This window comes from Mobula hypostoma, chromosome 3 (assembly GCF_963921235.1).
Source record: "Mobula hypostoma chromosome 3, sMobHyp1.1, whole genome shotgun sequence".
Taxonomy (NCBI): domain Eukaryota; kingdom Metazoa; phylum Chordata; class Chondrichthyes; order Myliobatiformes; family Myliobatidae; genus Mobula; species Mobula hypostoma.
This window is the reverse complement of record NC_086099.1, coordinates 70,173,691-70,187,484: the sequence shown is the minus strand read 5'-3', so window position 1 is coordinate 70,187,484 and position 13,794 is coordinate 70,173,691. Positions and strand designations below refer to the sequence as shown.

The following is a 13,794-nucleotide window of genomic DNA, read 5'->3' as shown; positions in this document are numbered from 1 at the left end:
ATCACTGTGTGACTCATCAGCAGGCCTTGGCTGGGAAAGTCGTGGACCTTTCTCATGTAATGACACTGGAGGTCAAACTGATAAACTTGATTCGAGCAAAAGCGCTTCAGCACCGCTTATTCAAGGCGTTATTGGATGAGCTCGATGCTGCTTACGGAGACATACTTCTTCATGCTGATGTTCAGTGGTTGAATCGCGGCAAAGTGCTGCAACAATTTGTTGACTTGCTGCCTGAGATAAAGACTTTTCTGTCGACAAGAAACGAGGAGCACGAGGAACTGTCAGATGATGTGTGGCTACTGGATTTAGGGTTTCTGACAGACCTAACGGCTAAATTAAACGCACTTAAGGAGTTCATGGAAAAGACCGACACCTGACCCACATGATAAGCGCAGTAAATGCATTTAAGGCCAAGCTCAGTATTTGGATTTCAAATTTAAAGAACGGGAGGCTGACACACTTTCCCAACTTGGAGAAAATGTTACAGGCCATAAAGGAAAAAAATGCCTTTCGCCCTGAGCAGTACTGTGCTTACCTAGACAAACTGGCAATAGAGTTTGATCGGCGTTTTGGGGAGTTAAACGTCATGAAAGATATTGCTGCATTTATTTCAAATCCATTTCTGCCGATCAATATAGAGCAGATAGCAGCCAAATTCCAGCAAGTATTTGGTGTGCCAAGTGCTATTGAATGGAAATAATTGATTTGCAAAATGACATCGAGCTTAAAGCAAGATCAAGGGACGGTGACTTTTGGGGGCTTGTCAGCAGGGAGAAGTTTCCTCATCACACCAAATGTGCACTAAAAGTTGGTGCCTACTTTGGGTCAACTTATCTGTGTGAAATTGCATTTTCACAGATGAAAATTATTAAATCTAAGTACAGTGTTTTCTTGGTTGAATTAATTTGAAAGTTTAACAAAAACATTTTATGTCATTCAGATACAATTAGCCCAAATAAAAGGCCTCAAGTTGGAAGTACAATCTGAGCTGTTTTTTCTCTAAACGATTTAGTAGGTCGATCTTGCCTTTCACTAAGGCCGAGGTAGGGGATCTTGGGCTTAAAAGGGTTGGCGTCCACTACCATAGAAGAAAGGGAAAGGAGAGGAGAACCAGAGGGAGGTGATGGTCAGGTAAGGAAATAAGGTGAGAGAAGGAAATGGGAATAGTGAAGGAGAGGGAGGACACAATTACTGGAAGTTTGAGAAATCAATGTACATGCTATCAGGTTGGAGGCTACCCAGATGGAATATAAGGTGCTGCTCCAACCTGAGTGTGGCCTCATTGTGGCAGTAGAGGAAGCCACGGACCAACATGTAGGAATGCAAATAGGAAGTAGAATTAAAATGGCAAGCCACCAGAAGATCCCGCTGATCCTGGCAGATAGAACATAGGTGCTCGGCGATATACAGGAAGCCACACCGGGAGCACCACATACAATAGATCAGGAGTCCCCAACCTTTCTTGCACTGCGGACCGGTTTAATATTGACGATATTCTTGCCGACCGGCCGACAGTGGCGGTGGGGGGGGGGGTGTATTCAAGTTCAACAGTGCGTGACAGGGAATGAAGAAAGGTGCAGCTGACTCATATCGTTTCATATCACCAAATCATATCATTTCCTCGCAGTCCGGTAGCACATCTTTGCGGCCCGGTGATTGGAGACCACCGCAATAGATGACCCCAACAGACTCACAGGTGAACTATCGCCTCACCTGGAAGGACTGTTTGGGGCCCTGAATGGTAGTGAGGGAGAGGGTATAGGGGCAGGTGTGGTACTTATTCTGCTTGCAAGGTTTAAGTACCAGGAGGGAGAACAGTGGGAAGGAATGAATGGACAAGATCCCTGTGGAAAGCGGGATGGGAGGGAAAGATGTGCTGTGATGGATTCCCATTGGAGATAGCAGAATTTGCAGAGAATTACGTGCTGGATGCGGAAGCTGGTGAGGTGGCAGGTGGATGAGGTGAGAGCAGATGTGAAATGAAATGGAAGAGAGATGGGGTGAGGGGAGACGTGCGAAATGAAAGAGATACTCCAGCAGTGGATGTAACCGAACTAAGTTCCAAATCCAGTGACAATTGAAAAGAGTTGTGAAGGATTTTATGGTGAGTCATGTCAAATTCTATGTAGAGGTTGAGAAACATAAGGACAAGTTGTCATTTATACCATGGCAAGGAAGATACTGTCTATGTCGGGTCTCGGCCTGAAACTTCAACTGACACCATTTTGCCTCCACAGATGCTGTCTGAACCCACAAAGTTCTTTTGTTTATGTTCTCGGTGCCAAGATCCTGCTGTCTCTTCTGTCTTCAGAGAAGATACTTGAGTGGAGAGGTTAAATGTGCAGTTGTGAGCAAGATGCACGTGGTTTTTAGGAATCTACAACAATAGAACTTTCTCACAATGTAAACTCCAAAGGATCATTTAGTTTCTTGATCATTTTGACCTGATCCTTGGCTTTTATAGGACTACAAACCAAACTTCTTTGAATTGAGTGGTTTACCGTTTAAAATATTGCCTTTTTTAATTCCATTAGTTTCTGTCTTAACGATTTGGGACAATAATCTTTTTCTTGTGATAAAATTTGCTTAATTCACAGGTTCCAAGGTCATATTGGCAGGTGCTACTAAACTTCCATTTTCTTATAAGCCACTGTTGTTATATAATGGAGAATTAACCTGTCAGATGCAAAGTGGGAAAATCAACACTATTCTCTTAAGCACACATTCTTTTCTTGGTGGATTGAAAGACCTTGGAGCTAATGACCTTCAGTCAGCTTTAACCCAGAGTTTAATGCTGAAAAGGTGAGATAGATTTTTTGAAGCATATTAAAGACATGTTTGTAGAAATGAATTTTGTGAAAAGTTGTCAGGATTTTGAATTGTCACTTTTAAGCTATGATGGAGTAACTTACAGTGTACAAGTTACTGTGTACAAGTTTATTTTAACATAGAACATAGAATAGTACAGCACAATACAGGCCCTTCGGCCCACAATGTTGTGCCGACCCTCAAACCCTGCCTCCCATATAAGCCCCCACCTTAAATTCCTTCATATACCTGTCTAGTAGTCTCTTAAACTTCACTAGTGTATTTGCCTCCACCACTGGCTCAGGCAGTGCATTCCACGCACCAACCACTCTCTGAGTAAAAAACCTTCCTCTAATATCCCCCTTGAACTTCCCACCCCTTACCTTAAAGCCATGTCCTCTTGTATTGAGCAGTGGTGCCCTGGGGAAGAGGCGCTGGCTATCCACTCTTATCTATTCCTCTTATTATCTTGTACGCCTCTATCATGTCTCCTCTCATCCTCCTTCTCTCCAAAGAGTAAAGCCCTAGCTTCCTTAATCTCTGATAATAATGCATACTTTCTAAACCAGGCAGCATCCTGGTAAATCTCCTCTGTACCCTTTCCAATGCTTCCACATCCTTCCTATAACGATTATATACGTATATGTGATTACTGTTACTGAGCTCAAAATCTTATTGTCTTTGATAAGGTGCTTTCTTTAAATACTTCTTGGATAGAGAGCCCCAATTTTCTGTTAGGGAAGGAGTTCCAAATCCAGTGACAATGAAGGCAGATCTGTATACTTTTGAGTCCAGATGCAGTGTGATTTGAGAGGAAACATGCAGGTAGCAGTTTTCCCATGTGTTCTTTGCCCTCATCTTTCTACTTTGTGAAGTCATAGATTTTGGAGTACAGGTAAAACAGCCGTGTCATGTTGCTGCAGTGGAGCTTGTTGTAGCTGTATTGGGGAAGAATGTTTAAGGTCATGGATGGGTACGAGTCAGGCAGAGGCTATGACATCACAGTCCTGCCTTTTGTATTGTAGATGAAAGGTTTTTGGGGAGTTAAGAGACAAATTGATCACCACAGGATAACTGGCTACTGATTAACTTCAAAAAGTTTATATTCTGACTCATCATTAATGGGATTTCATTTTTGTGTTACATTTAGCAGGAAAGAGAAAACAAAAAATTACCTTTTCAGTGTATAGTATATTCATTTGTGCCTTGCTTATTTAAAATACTCATGAAGTGAAGATTCAAAGCTATGTAATTATCAAAGTGATTGAATTTTGTTAGCACATTCAGTAATGAATTGCACAGAAGACTGGGAGCTGGAAATTCTATTTTGGTTTAATGGATTGTAGCAGCTCCACTCTTAATAATCATTTCAATTGTGGACCCAACATTACAAAATGGACATTTCACATTTTCATTAGTGGAAAGGTGCCATCTGGGACAGATATTGGGTCTGTAAATTTAACAGTACCCGAGAGAAGTAGCAACCATGGGACTGATCAGGGCCTGAGGTTAGGTCAGAGGTCAGGTAAGAGGATGTTGGGTGATCAGTAATAGTGCAAGTGGCTGGGGTGGGTTGATTGTGGGGGAAATTTGAAGAGTCATAAGACAGCAGTGAGTAGATTGGCTCAGAATATCATGAGGTCGGAGATAGCAGCTGGAGCTCAGTGTATTTGCTTTACAAGGAATGTAGGTAGAGAGTGTTGGCAGAGAAAATTGAGCCCTTAATTTTAAGGGTAAGGTGAGTTTACCTTGGTGGAGGGACAATTAGCGCTGTGCTATAAAGATCAAGTTGTCGTGGGAATGACCCAGTGCTGCTTGTTCACAGAACAACACTGGCCTTCTTGGGGAATTATATAATTTGATGCATGCAAGCACAACTTATACCCAATTCAATTTCTGAGATGGTGACAAACCTGGAAATTGTTATTATCATGTTTTACTACATAGTAATTATTGTTTTTAATCTCATAGCTCTGAAAATACAATCTAATTTCTTGACTAGCCTTTTGAGTTTTAAAATAACAAATCATCTTTTTTCCAAATGGGGAACCCTATTTATGGCATAGTCTTAGATTTCTGCAAGAGCAACAACATGTTAACAGGAAATGTTTTATAATGATGTTTTACAGGTGACACAACTTACTAAATTCAGATTTTTTTTAAGATCACCTTTGAATCAAAGATACTCAAGTTAATTGTAGTCTGCCATTGCTGTCCTTGCTGAATTTAGTACACATTTCAAGTCTGTGATGCTGCTGATCTCAGTGCCTTGGCTCAGAAGAAACACTGTGCACTTATAATTTTGGATCATACTCACCAGTCAGATGATCCTGATTTCAGATTGTTAGGCAGTGTATTCACACTTCCCTTTAACTCTTACAGGTTTACTGAAGCATGGAGTGTGTGCAAAATAATTAATGATCCTCCAGCATGGACCGAGCTAGCACGTGCCTGCCTCCACCACATGGAGGTGGATTTTGCAATACGTGTATATCGAATAATTGGAAATGTAGGAATGGTGATGTCATTGGAAGAGATCAAGGTTGGTGCTGATAAAGATGCATGAAATTATTTTGTACTAATATTTAAAATGGAGTCAATAACTGTTTACAGAATACCTCTACACCTCTGATAAGTCGACAAGGACAAACATGTCACTTTAATCTTGCATTATACTCCTGCTCTGAAATCTTCAGCCTCCAGTGTTGCTGCAATAATACCCAACGTGTGCTCGTGTAATAACATTTCATCTTTCATCTTGGCATGTTGCAACCCTTGGGATTTAATATTGAATTTGACAATTTCAGAAACATCCCCCTTTACATACATACATATATACACACCCACACTGCACCGCACCCCTGTCTCTGTGTGTGTGTCTCTCTTCTTTCTCCCCCACCCCCAATTCTGATTATACCACACAACTTGATCTTTCTTTTCTCCCTCTCTGTCTTTAATGGCCTGATATTAGGGTTATCTTGACAACTTGGCATTCTATCACAGACATTCTCTTTATCCTCTCCACTTACATTAGGTGGCCACTTTATTAGGTACCTTTTGTACCTAATAAAGTGGTCACTAAGTGAGAATTTGTTATCTTCTTATGCTATAGCCCATCTACTTCGAAGTTTGACGTGTTGTGCATTCAAAGATGCTCTTCTGCATACTGCTTTTATAATGTGTCGTTACTTAAGTTACTGTTACCCTCCTGCCAGCTTGAACCAGTCTGGCCATTCTTCATGACCTCTCTCATTAACAAGGTGTTTTCGCCCACAGGACTGCTGCTCACTGGATTTTTTTTTTTTGTTTGTTTTCACACGATTCTCTGTAAACTCTAGGGATTGTTGTGCATAAAAATCCCAGGAAGTTAGCAGTTTTTTTAGATATTCAAACCACCCCACCTACAACCATCCCATGCCAAAGTCACTTAGATCATATTTCTTCTCTGTTCTGATGTTTGGTCTGAACAACAATTGAAGCCCTTGGCCATGTCTGCATGCCTTTGTGCATTGAGTTGCTGCCACATGATTGGCTGATTATACATTTGCATTAACAAGCATGTGTACAGGTGTACCTAATAAAGTGGTCACTGAGTGCATTTTCTGAAAGTTAACATTGTATTTCATCCTTTTGATGCTGCTAATTGGCTGAGATTTTTCCAGGATCTGCAGGTTTTTGAAAATAGTTATTTATCTATGCAGCTGTATCAACCTTATCAGAAAGGAATCAAAAGCAAATGGTCAATGACATAACAACTTACAAGATTTGAAATTAAAATTTATGTTGGAATTATTGGAATAGAAACTGTTTGATTTGAATAAAAGAAATTATTTTGGCAGCCTTCAAGAGTTAAAACTATGTAATTGTTGCAATTAAAGAACTTACTTTTAACACTAGATCAACAGGTGATGCTGACCAGAAATATATCTTCAAAGAAAGAATAAAACAACTATTTTATGCTACCTTTTATATAATTAATATTGAATGCGTTATTATATTACTGTATACCACATGAAACTGTGGTACAGATTATCTAAATTAACCTCTGTTAATGTATTGATATGATTAGAAAACTTCCTCTAGAAATGCAACAAGCATGAAACTCTTCATGGGTGCAGTATGATATTCTATTCACTTGCTATCATTTCGTGTATTTCTGTTTTGTAAATCAAACCATATCTGGACTGGGCAGCCACAGATAGCACTTCTAGCCCCTGCCACAGTTTGTCTGATTTTTTACTGTCAGCTATACTATGGTCACATCTGATATTGGAGTTGACTGTTAAATGGAAAACCATACAGAGGAAATTGCATTTGGAGATGTGCCTACTATTTAGCAAAACATCATTTACAATAAAACCTGCATGTACTTTTTAACGTTTTTTCCAAGCCAACATAGGAACAGATAATATCGGGGTAATTACTAGTTCAGGCTAAGTTGAGCAATGACAACAGCATATTGAACAGAAGGGGATAACTACGCTCATTCTGCTTCTGGTGATCCCACAAGTAATGATCTCACTTAAAGAACTCTTTATCTTGTTATTTCATGCTCCTTATTTATTGCTTTGTATTTATATCTGCATTTGCAGTTTGTTGTCCGTTGATCCTGTTTACAGTTACTATTCTATAGAGTTGCTAAGTATGGCCGAAGGAAAAAGGGATCTCAGTGTTGTGTATGGTGACATGCATATACCGTGATAATAAATTTTACTTTGCTATTTCAGAAATTAATAAACTACATTTACAAATTAATAAATACATTAATAAACTATGTTGCTACATCCCACACCAAAAATTTCTTCTGTTAATGTAATGTCAGCTCCAATTCACCTACCAAAGTAGCAGGTCTACAGCAGATGCCATCTCATTGGCTCTTCACACAACCCAGGAACATCTGGACAGCAAAGGTGTTCAGGATGTTCTTTATAGATTACAGCTTGGCATTTAACACCATCATCCCCTCAAACTATTCAGTAAACTCCAAGACCTGGGCTTCAATACTCCCTTGACCAGTTGGATCCTGGATTTCCTCACCTGCAGACCACAGTCAGTTCAGATTGGCAACAACATCTCCTCCACAATCTCCATCAGCACAGGTGCACCACAAGGCTGTGTGCTTACTCTGCTCTACTCACTTTACACTTAAGACTGTGTGGCTAAGCACAGTTCCAATGACATATACTGTACAAGTTTGCTGTCGACACCACTGTTGTGGGCTGTATCAAAGGGGGGGATGAATCAGCATATAGGAGGGAGATTGAAAACATGTCTGAGTGGTAAATTAACAACAACTTCTCATTCAATGTCACTAAGACCAGGGAACTGATTGTAGACTTCAAAGGAGGGAAACCAGAGGTCCATGACCCAGTAATCATTGGAGGATCAGAGTGGAGAGGGTTAGTAACTTCAAATTCCTGGGTGTCACTATCTCAGAGGACTTACCCTGGACCCATCATATAAATATTATTGCGAGGAAAGCATAACGGCACCTCTAGTTCCTCAGGAGTCTGCGGAGGTTTGGCATGTCATCAAAAACCTTGGCAAACTTATATAGATGTGTGGTGGAAAGTGTGCTGGCTGGCTGTATTACAGCCTGATCTAGGAACACCAATGCCTTTGAGTGGAATATCCTACAGTTTTACAGTTACTGTTCTATAGGTTTGCTAAGTAGGAGGACCGCCCCTATCTGCTAATGGAGTAGCAGTATTTTTCTGCTGCTCTTAGTTTTCTTTCTTTCCCCCTAGTTTAAGCTTTGAATTTAAAATTTTTACTTGTTGATTCTTGAGAGTGATCAATATGTCTATGTCTACAAGAAGTGGGAAGAATTTACCTGAACCTAGTGATAAAGCTAATGGGAAAGGAAAGGTGCAAAAGGAAAGATCTGATGAAATGCCATCATGGGCTGAAGATATCGTTCGGACCCTGAATTCAATTAAGGATCAGAATGGATCAATTAAAGACCAGCTGGAAAAGAATAGTAATGAAATGAAGTCATTTCTGGGAAAACTTAAAGACCTGGAAACTCAAGTTATCTCACATGAAGAGGAATTGAAGATAACTAAACAAAAGCTGTCTGAAGCTACAACTCGTTTGAAGAGATATCAAAATAAGATTATAGACCTGGAAACTAGGTCTCGACGAAGGAATATAAGAATTGTTGGGCTGCAGGAAGGAGCTGAAGATGCAGATCTAACGATTTACTTTGGTAAGCTTTTCCACACTTTATTTCCTTCCATTCTATCAAAGCTGCCTGCTATAGAAAGGGCACACAGGGCGTTTATCTGGAAATCAAAGGACTCTAGTAAACCAAGATCTGTTCTGGTTTGCTTTCATCACTTTAAAATTAAAGATCAAATAATACGACAGGCAAGAAAACAGAGAGTTTTTAGATTTATGGAATCTGAGCTCTGCTTCTATGAAGATTATCCAAGAGAGATAATGGAACAAAGATCAAAATTTGCCCTGGTAATGAAACAAGCATATGATAAGAATCTTTTCCCGTCTCCGAGGTATCCGACAAAACTTAAAATTTTTCCTCCTAATTCTCCTCCTGGTACTTTTTTTGATCCAAAAGCTGCACTGGATTTTGTTCAGGCTTTGCCTGCCGCTGTCACCGACACCGCTGTTGAATGATCCATCTGAAAGGCTGTTTGGCTATTTCTATATTATTCGCATTTTGGAAAGAAGATTTATGAAGGTCACTTGAATATTTCATCGACAGACTAATTAAAGAACACGGGGAGTGTTTTTTTTATTGCATATTATTGGTTTTCCTTTGGAAAGATTTACAGTTTAAGTATCTCTGCTCAAATGATCTCTGGACATTTTATGACTGAGGGAAGAAGATAAGGTGATTTGTTCCTTTAATTTAATACTTCGTAGCTAATTGGTAGTTTTTCCTACTAATAGGGCTTTTTATATATTTTTCTGTTCTATTATAACATTTTATAACTGAATTTAAAGCGTTTTTAGGGAATTAATATTAAACTTAAACATGGCGCTGGTTTTTCTCTCTAAGAGATAATATTATTTTGGTTCTTTCTTCTTTATCAATCGATAGAATGTAAATACCTTTTTTTCCTGAGACTTTATTGTCTTTCTCACAAGGTCACTCTACTTTTTTACTAACTGGGAGGAGGGAAAGAAAACACAGACAGAGCAGTCAGCAGCTTTGAATTCTATCGTAGATTGCTTGCCTTGTTCGGGTTTCCGGGTGTGGGTGAGTGGGTTTAGAGTTAGGAGTTTTTTCCCATTGGGTGGTTCCAGAGCATGCGTGTTTTTTATTTGGTTGTATTCTTCATCGCCGCCATCTTTGATCATCCTGCATTGGTATGTGCTTTGTGCATGTATAAAGTAGAATGAAATTATAGTATGCTGTTCAAATGGATTAATATAATAAGTTGGAATGTACGTGGTTGGAATCATCCTATTAAACGAAAGAAGACTTTTAAAATTATTAACCGATTCCAACCTGATACAATTTTTGCTCAAGAGACACATATCAGGGCGGGAGATCAAAATAGATTTTTTAGTTGGTGGAATGTTTCGCAATTCCACTCCACTTCTTAGAGTAAAACAAAAGGCGTGTCTATTTTCATTAAACCTAATATATTTATTCAAGAGGATATTGAATCAGATTCTAATGGTAGATTTTCAATTGTTAAAGGAACAATCTGTAATAGAAAAGTTGTTTTGGTTAGTTTGTATGGTCCTAACTTAGATGATCCTTTTTTTAAAAAGGTATTCGCTTTACTGCCTGACTTAAATGAATATATGCTCATAATGGGTGGGGATTTTAATTGATGTTTAAATCCTATGATTGATAAGAGCTCAACCAATCAGCGACTTCCAAATCGATCCGCATCATTTATTAATTCCTTTTTGATTGATTTTGGGTTGACTGATTTGTGGAGGTATCTCCATCCCAACAATAGAGAATATTCTTTCTTCTCACACGTTTATAAAAACTATTCGAGGATCGATTATATTATAATCGATCCCTGCTTTTTGCCTAGTGTTAAAACCTGCGAATATGACGCTATTGCTATATCTGATCATGCGCCTCTGAGTTTGTCTTTTGAATTTGATTATGTCACTCTTGCCCGCCCACCTTGGCGCATGTCTCAGACATTATTGCAAAACTCTGACTTTGTCACTTCCATTGAAACCCAGATAAAGGAATTTTTTCTTTTTAATGATGTAGGGGGTATGTCTAAATTAGTTATATGGGATACATTTAAAGCATTTTTACGCAGTCAGATTATTTCTTATTCAGTTAAACTTAAAAAACAAACTAAAGCAGAATTAGATAGAATTTCAAAACAAATTAAAGATTTAGATAATATTTATGCAATTTCCCCCAATACTGATTTATTTAAACAAAGGGTGGAACTTCAATCACAATATAACCTGTTATTAACTCATCCCATTGAAGGTTATTTGCTTAAGTTAAAGAGCCAATTTTGTATGTCTGGAGATAAAATAATAAACTGCTTCCATCTCAATTAAAAATAGCTGCAGCCAAAAGGCAAATCATGAAAATTCGTAGGAAAGATGGTACCTTAGCTCAGGAATATGAGGAAATTAATAAGATTTTTCAAGACTTTTATGCTGAGCTATATAAATCTCAATGTCCGTTAGATTCCTCTAAAATGAATGTTTTTTTACGAAAGATTGTTTTTCCTAAAATCTGGGCTGAGGATCAAAAGATTCTCGATGCTCAAATTACTGAAGCCGAAATTCATAAAGCTATTTTTTTAATGCAATCTGGTAAGTCCCCAGGACTTGATGGCTATCCCGTAGAATTTTATAAAAGATTTGGAAAGTTGGTCTCTCCGTATATGTTGGAAATGTTTAAGGATTCTTTTGTGAAAGGTGACTTACCCTCTACTTTTTATGAGGCCTCTATTTCTTTAATTCTTAAAAAAGATTAAGATCCTACTGACTGTGCTTCATATAGACCTATTTCATTACTGAATGTTGACGCTAAGATTTTGTCAAGATAATGGCCAATCGGTTGGAGAATATTTTGGGTAAAATTATTTGTAAAGATCAAACAGGCTTTATAAAGGGTCGTTATTCCTTTTCAAATGTTCGGAGACTACTTAATATTATATATTCATCCTCTTCTAAAATTCCACAATGTGTTGTATCTTTGGATGCTGGAAAATCGTTCGACCGAGTCGAATGGAAATATTTATTCAATGTTTTAGAGAAATTTGGCTTTAGTGTTAATTTTAATAATTGGATTAAAATGATATATAAAGCCCCTATTGCTACTGTTGTTACTAACAATTGTAGGTCTCCTTTTTTTCAGCTTTCATGGGGGACAAGGCAAGGCTGTCCATTAAGTCCTTTGTTGTTTAATTTAATATTAGAACCCCTTGCTATTGCTCTTCATGAGGCTAAAAATATCCATAGGATATTTATGAATGAGACCATGCATAAGGTCTCTCTTTATGCTGATGATTTATTGGTTTATATATCTAACCCTGACGAATTCATTCCTGCCCTGTTAAAATTATTTAATGAATTCGGAGATTTTTCAGGATATAAAATTAATTTTAGTAGAAGTGAATTATTTCCTTTAAGTGATTCTGTTTCTATATATGATAATACTTTTAAAGTTTCAGACTCTTTTAGATATTTAGGTATTGTAATTACTAAAAAATATAAGGATCTTTATAAAACTAATTTTGTTCCCTTAGTAGACTCTATGAAGTATTTATTTAGTAGATGGAGTCCACTTACATTTTCACTTGTCGGTCATATTCATATAGTTAAAATGATGATTCTACCGAAATTTTTGTATTTATTTCAGAATATTCCTGTTTTTTTGACTAGGAAGTGTTTTGGTCGGATTGATTCTATTATTTTATCTTTTATTTGGAATAATAAAAGACCAAGAATTAGTAAATGTCATTTACAAAAATGGAAAAAGGATGGAGGTCTTGCTTTGCCTAATTTTCGAGTGTATTATTGGGCTGTTAATCTGCGATATATGTCTTTTTGGTTATACTGGGTTGATAAGACTGATCGGCCAATTTGGGTAGATCTGGAACTAAAAGTTGTAAAACAGTTTTATTTAACTTCGTTATTGGGGGCTCCTTTACCTATGCAATTAGGTAAAGTTGTTAATTTAAACTTATATCCTGTGGTTAACTATTCTTTACAAATTTGGCTCCAGTTCCGCAATTCTTTGAATCTTAAAAAATTTAAACTTTGTAGTTTAATTTACCGAAATTACTTTTTTAAGCCTTCTTTGAGTGATCCAATTTTTCTACTTTGGAAAAATAAAGGTATTAATTCTTTTTTGGATTTATTTAAAGAAGATAGATTGATGTCCTTTGAACAATTAACTGATAAATATTCTCTTTCATATTCACACTTTCTGTTAGTTAAGTTCAAGTTAGACATTTTTACAAAAAAAAAGTTATTTCCCTTACATATTGGAGGCTGACCTGTTAGATACTATTATGAGTATGAATCCTTTGATTAAGGGTTCTATTGGAAGAATTTATAATTTATTATTACAATGGGATAAGCGTCCTTTGTCTAAGATTAAACAGGATTGGGAAAAGGAACTTAATTTGACTTTTATGATGGAGGATTGGATGCGGATATTGAAGTTGGTTAACTCTTCTTCAATTTGTGCTAGCCACTCATTGATTCAATTTTAAATTGTACATCGTTATCATTTGACAAAGGAGAGACGTTCTAAAATCTTTCCTAATGTTGATAGTCATTGTGATAGATGTAAAACTGAGATAGCTACACTGACACATATGTTTTGGTCTTGTTCTATATTGGAACAGTTCTGGAAGTCAGTTTTCTCAACAATTTCTAAAGCACTTAAAATTAATTTACAACCTAATAAATTAACTGTGATTTTTGGAATAATTCCTCAAAATATTCATGGTATTTCTGTGTCTGACCAACATGTTATTGCATTTGTTACATTGATAGCTAGGAGGGCCATTTTGT

At 37.4% G+C, this 13,794-nt stretch overlaps 1 protein-coding gene across 2 annotated transcripts in view; it reads left to right on the top strand.

The window, feature by feature from the left end:
• Positions 1 to 13,794, top strand: part of wdr19 (WD repeat domain 19) — a 111,013-nt gene that overhangs the window by 57,635 nt on the left and 39,584 nt on the right. For both annotated transcript variants that reach the window (XM_063043291.1, XM_063043290.1), the window contains 2 exons: positions 2,598 to 2,802; positions 5,191 to 5,350. In XM_063043291.1, the coding sequence (XP_062899361.1) occupies positions 2,598 to 2,802; positions 5,191 to 5,350 (365 nt within the window). The remainder of the gene's footprint in view (positions 1 to 2,597; positions 2,803 to 5,190; positions 5,351 to 13,794) is intronic.